This window comes from Cydia strobilella, chromosome 8 (genome assembly GCF_947568885.1).
Source record: "Cydia strobilella chromosome 8, ilCydStro3.1, whole genome shotgun sequence".
In the NCBI taxonomy this organism is placed as follows: Eukaryota; Metazoa; Arthropoda; class Insecta; order Lepidoptera; family Tortricidae; genus Cydia; species Cydia strobilella.
The window spans coordinates 13,434,175-13,440,670 of record NC_086048.1 but is presented as its reverse complement, the minus strand read 5'-3'; the positions used below and the strand labels follow the sequence as shown (position 1 = coordinate 13,440,670).

Sequence of the window (6,496 nt, the reverse complement as noted above, 5' to 3'; positions counted from 1 at the left end):
ACCTTTCAGCGTTAAGTCCATTTTGCTTTATGCAATATTTGATGAAATTCAATCTGAAATTGATATTTATTTAATTTGCGTCGCGGAAAACCAGCAACAACCTTTTTATTCCGTTTGTTTGGGTCAAAAATGAGCTTTAAGCCTTTTTATAACAAAATGTTTCCTCCAGTTCTGAGTTCATGGCGAATGAATTTGTTGACTTTAAATTATTCTAGCCTACGCACCTGGTTTTGTAGGGAGGCTCTATAGTTAAATCTAATCAATATCACCGAACCAGAGTTATAGATATACGGTTTTAGTCAAAGTTGAAGCTACGCTTAACTCTCGACGTCTATCACCAATGTCTTCAGCTGCATATGTTATTAAACAATCCAGTCATCGACCAAACAACTAACATTTAAAAACCAAAACGCAATTGACGCCACGCTCACAACACCATTTACATTTTATTTAGTTACCTACACTAAGTTGCTTTTATAATCAACAATAAAAGGTTCATTTAGAGCTGAAAGATTTACAGCCAAGCTTATCTCAACAGCATGCAGCACAAAAACACTCCAGTTAATTTCCATAACATTATCATAATTGGCTTCGCTCATTCACACAGTCCCAAATTCAAATTGCTAAAGTTTCTCTCCGTCCAAATGCTGCACGTTATAGTATGAATGGTCGGGGAACCTCTCGAGTTCGATGTAGTCTGTTTCTGTGCACAGTAGCCGTTCGAGCATGGAGACGACTTCCTTGAAGTCGGGCCGGGAGCAGGCTTCGGCCTCCCAACAGTAGTACATGATGTTGTAGAGCTCGCGGCGGCAATGCTCGGGTTTTTCTAGGCGGTGACCTTCGCGGACCTGAATAAAACGTTAATAGCTCAAATTCATGTACGTTTTAACCAATATATTTTTTAAGGCCTTCTACTGCCTTTACACGCTTCCTACATCGTACTCAAGTTGTCTAACCTGTTCAAAATTTATTTCATTTATATGATGTAAATAAGTAAATATGATATGAACACTGGTTACCCTGATATTTTCTGCTGAGCCTAAAAAGGCTCAAATACAAAGGCAAAGGCAAAGGTTTTTTAGGCTTATTCTTCTTTTTAGGCCCGGCAACGGCCGCTGTTCATATGCTAAGAAATTGTTCACTAAGTATTCATCTTTTGTTTACCTTGTCGTCATGTTAAAAATTAAGTTTCTATTTTCTTGTAATACAAAACAAACACAATATATGCAGCAAACTAATACACATGTTAATTATAAATGGATTAGTACGTGTTGAAAATAAAATGTAAGGACGGTGAATCCTGACCCACTGTGATACAGTTCACACTAGCACGGGGGTCTGATGCCACTTGCTTGTTGGTTTTGTACCATATAAGTAAAAAAAAAACAATGTAAGTAGTTTAGCATCTTTATTTACACAATAAAATATCTTTATCTATCCTTATCTAAATCAATAACCACCATGAATAGGTACAGTAAGTGCCCAAACTTAAACTGTATAGAAAAGGGGATCGGTCGATGCCCTAACATATGTACCTTAATTCAGCACTTAAATTTGAGTGTTAGATAAAAAAACCGGCCAGGTGTGAGTCGGACCCGCGTTCCAAGGGTTCCGTACATTACACAATTTAAACAATGTATTTTTTATGCGAAATGTCTTTAAAAAACCCGTAGGAGTCGGATCAAAAACTAAGTAATTAAGTCCGACTCACGCTTGACTGCACATTTCTAATAAGTTTTCCGGTGATCTATAGGTAAAGATCTATTTTGTGTATTTTTTTCAAAATGTTTGACCCAGTAGTTTTGGAGATAATGGTAATTTTTTGTCTATTTTCTTGAATTCTAAACTGTTTATCCTAAAATTATATAAAAAATATATTTGAGATTCTCGCAATGAGCTCTTTTATTTGATATGTAACACGATATAGTTTGACAAACTTCGTTTTTATTTTTCTCATTTACCCCCAAAAGTGGCCCCCGTGTTTAAAATTAATTTGTTTACGTTACATGTCCATCTTTGGGTCACAAACTTACATATGTGTACCAAAATTCAACTTAGTTGGTATAGTAGTTTCGGAGAAAATAGGCTGTGACAGACAGACAGACGCACGAGTGAATTGATCCTATAAGGGTTCCGGTTTTTCCTTTTGAGGTACGGAACCCTAAAAATATGGCGATGACCGATTTGTGGCTCCGATTAGTTACGATAACATGTAAATCTTCTGCATCTACCAAGTTGCGAGTGTTTTTACCTTTCTCATAACGTCACCCGCTGACAATCCAGGGTACGGCGTAGATCCAAGTGTGACGATCTCCCACAGTAGAACACCGAAGCTCCAGATATCAGATTTAACACTAAATATGTCATCGTACAGCGATTCAGGAGCCATCCACCTGAAATTATATAATACTATTACAATTATTTATAAAACTGCAGTATTTGGTTAAGTTCCAGTTTCTGAGAAACCATTGTTGATATTAGCTCAACGCCTTCTAGATCTTTACGTCACATATGTGGCTAGGTTAGGTACTCAGGTTTTTTTTCAGAAGGTATTTTACACCACATTAGCTCTCATGATTGTTCAAAAACTGAGAAAGTGGTATTTTATCCACATGTTGGGCAAAGTAATCAAATGGAAATTTTAAGTTGTTTCTGTTGGTTGGATTGACTTTTAAATTATAAATATTTAATAACATTTATTTTGACTCGATTTGCTTTGATTTTGTTTGATATTTTACAGTTAGTATTTTCCTCGTGTTGGTGTGGTGAACATTTTTGTGTTTCACTCGGTAACAATTACTTGTTAACTCTCGTATCTTGAAACCCTCACAACGCTCAAGATTCCATTTTTCAAACCGCTCGTGGTTCAATTTTGCAATCTTTTGCTTGCTCGGGTATCAATATTAGCACGAGTGGTTAAACAACAACTTTGCCCAAGATCCCCATGACCCCCCCCCCTCCCTTGATGGTGTCTTACCGTATGGGCAGACGGCCATCGCTTTTCCTCTCGTACACGTGCGTGCCGGCCACGTCGCGAGCGAACCCGAAATCGGCCACTTTGCACATGCGCTCCTCTGTGATCAGCACGTTCCTCGCTGCTAGGTCCCGGTGGATTATCTGTGGAACAAAAGATAATCAAGTGCTTGTCCATATGACCAAAATATGTCTCATTGTCTCCTCGCACAAATAAAAAACAGATATTATTTATTTATTCAACCTTTATTGCACAAAAGGAATCCTTACAGAACAAAAGGTAGACCTTAATGACATATGGCATTCTCTACCAGTCAACCTACAATTCTTAAAATTATATCTTATACCTTTAAACGGGCAATTCTTGTATATATCTATCTATACCTATATATTTCTGGGATCTCGGAAACGGCTCTAACGATTTTGACGAAATTTGCTATATGGGGGTTTTCGGGGGCGAAAATCGATCTAGCTAGGTCTTATGTCTGGGAAAACGCGCATTTCTCCCAGATATTAATAAAGTATACACGGTGTTACTTGAGCCACTCAAAACCTGAGACACCCCAACAGTTTTTATTTATTTTAAACTCATCTTGAGTATTTATTCTTTAATCCGATAAATATTTAAAAAAATATTAGTTGTTTAGTTTTCTTAACAATTCTATTAGACTGGTAATTCCACACAAAATGATTCGTCGTTTTAGTGAGATCAAAAAATTGCTAGTTACCATCGTAAACACTGTTAACTGACCATTTGCATACCTTACTGCAACGAGATATGGTTTACCAATGGCCAATACCAAAGGGTGTTGCTCATTGACAAATAACGTGTCAAATGCTAGTTATTGATATTGTTGTATTACAAACCTGTAGAATGGGCATGTAAAAATAATAAAAAATACCCCCATTAAAACATAGCGCGATCGATTCTCCTATCGATTCTGAACAATCTGGTTTTAGGTTTTCAGTGGGTATACCAGGTATAAGGTTTTTTCGCAGATTTAAGCAGGTTTCCTCACTATGTTTTCCTTCACCGGAGAGCTATTGGTACGAGCCAGGATTTGATCCCGCAACCTCCAGATTGAAAGTCGAACGTCAGATACACCCACACCTACAGTTTGACACCCAAACAACCTGCTCCTGTCTGAATTTTATTTTTAGTAAAAAGCAGATGGGAGTAAATTGAATGCGATAATTTTTCGCTGGGGACTCAATTACCCTCGACCTCTTAACAATTCTATGTTTCAGCAAACTTTCAACTTGTGTCTATAATAGGTAGTAGTGTGATTTGTAGATCGGTTTTTATTTGATACCAATTTATAATTACAACAGTGTACTTACTATACGTAGGTACATGTAGTTATTAGTTGACGGTAAAAGTTCTGTAACGAAAATCGGTATTTAAATACCTTCAACAACCACCAATAAGGAAATCGAGAACTTTTAACTAAATAAAGTACCGTCAAAGATATTTTGCATATACAATCGGCAGTATCCACTCTATTGTTTTGCAATTTTCTTCTCACCGTTCAATTGAAATCAAGAGATCCAATTTGCATGTTTAAATTGAAACTAGGCTAAAGTAAATTGTATTATTCAAATAGAAGAAGGTAAACGAGAAGTGCTAGTTAATAATAATACGTATTTAAATAGATTCCTAGTGATTTTCAGTCACTTTTTATCGCCAGGTTGAAAAAAGGCTTATAAATATTAATATGTCTTGTAATCAAATAGATTAAAATTATTTAAATACATTTCATTTTTTAAATTGCATGCTTTTTGTATTTATCATAGTGGACAAGTTAAGTGTTTAATTTAAACATTGTTTTCAAAATTACGTCATTCCACTGCCTTTACTACATCTCTTTGATATTAACAAAATTAATGTCGCAGTGTTGAATATACACGAAATACAGAATAATAAAATACCTACGCTTTCTATCTATTTTCAGTACGCACAGTTCACGTAATGGATATAAAAAATATTTAAAAAAAAAAGATACGGGAAAGTGATGTAAATGGCATCGTTAGGTTGAAAATATGGCGTCGTTAGGTTGAAAGTAATCGTAAGTAATGCACCTAGGCGAAACACAAATCAAAACTCCTAAAACGAATAGCTACTTTAAGCTTTCATAAACGGCTAGATAAAATGGGACTTCATTGAGCCGAATCCCCCTGTTGAAACAGATCGGCATTTATAACGCACCACAATACCCTTTGAATATTCTTGCTATTCTTATTCTTTAACAGTCTGGTGTCACTAACTATACACCATATTATATTGGACCCGGGTATGTCCTTAATCTATGTCCAAAAGAGAGGTATGGGCACTGTGAATGTCATCTAGCTTTGTGCGGTAGGGCACAGCACAGCACATGTCATTCCAGATCTAGAGCAGAGCAGCCAAACACTAAACCCTACTCATAGTGTTGTGTTTCTGCCGGTGATTAAAATTGCCAGAGCTCAACGAGGGTGCGGAGTTTTAGGGTCGGCATCGCGCATATAACACCTCTGGAGGTGCAGGCGTCGATAGGCTGCGGAGACTGCTCACCATCAGGCGGGCCGTATGCTTGTTTGCCACCAACGAAGTATAAAAAAGAACACTTACCCCTTTTGAGCTGAGGAAATCCATGCCGCGTGCCACCTGGTAGGCGAAGTGGGTGAGGTCTCGTGAGGTCAAGAATTGGCTTCCGGCGTGTGTGTTGCCGTAGTGTCGTTCGGCTCGAGAGTCGCGCAGAAACTGTTGGAGTTTCCCGAGGCTAACAAACTCCATTATAACTAGGGTTGGCTCCTGGAAAAGGGGTCGAAATTTAAATGTAAGTTTGCGTTTTTAACTTATTTATTGCCTGAGTATGGTTATAAAATGAATGACACGATGTTGCCAAGAGGGTGCCGCCAGTTATTCTTATTCGTAGCCATTCATAGTCATGTGCCCTGAATTTGTTGTTACCGTGATAAAATATTACAGTATATATTTAGCCACTAGTGCAGAATAAACTAAAATACTTATGGTAATTTCGGCATATTTTGTCTGGAGCTGAATAGTATAAAGAACATAATATTGAGACTTAAAAAATATTTGAACAGCCTTATGCAAACATTTAGAGACTGACTTTCTTTTAAGCAGACAGAAGTAGCAAATTATTATTATAAATTTTTGACGTACATAGTTTTCTTTTAAAGTCACTGATGGTAGAAATTGATATATCAAAATATAATAGAAATTATTACCTACAGCGGTTAGTAACTGACTTATCAAGATTGCTCGACAACTACCTATACTATCCTAATAGGAACATCGGTCAGTAAATATCATAAGGATATTATTAAGAGGAACCCTTTTTAGGGTTTCGTAGTCACCTAGAAACCATTAATTATAGTTTCGCCATGTCTGTCTGTCTGTCTGTCCGAGGCTTTGCTCCGTGATCGTTAGTGCTAGAAAGCTGCAATTTGGCATGGATACATAAATCATGCATTGCGACAGAAAGGTAAAATAAAAACTATATAAATTTTTTTTAGGGTA

At 36.9% G+C, this 6,496-nt stretch overlaps 1 protein-coding gene across 4 annotated transcripts in view; it reads right to left on the bottom strand.

Annotated features, from left to right (window-relative positions):
• Positions 1–409: 409 nt before the first annotated feature.
• The window catches only part of LOC134743736 (tyrosine kinase receptor Cad96Ca-like), a 69,568-nt gene continuing 63,481 nt past the window's right edge, over positions 410–6,496 (bottom strand). For all 4 annotated transcript variants that reach the window (XM_063677365.1, XM_063677368.1, XM_063677367.1 and 1 more), the window contains 4 exons: positions 5,582–5,764; positions 2,978–3,117; positions 2,252–2,393; positions 410–848 (listed from right to left, as the gene is read on the bottom strand). In XM_063677365.1, coding sequence (XP_063533435.1) covers positions 624–848; positions 2,252–2,393; positions 2,978–3,117; positions 5,582–5,764 — 690 coding nt within the window. In that variant the 3' untranslated portion in view covers positions 410–623. The remainder of the gene's footprint in view (positions 849–2,251; positions 2,394–2,977; positions 3,118–5,581; positions 5,765–6,496) is intronic.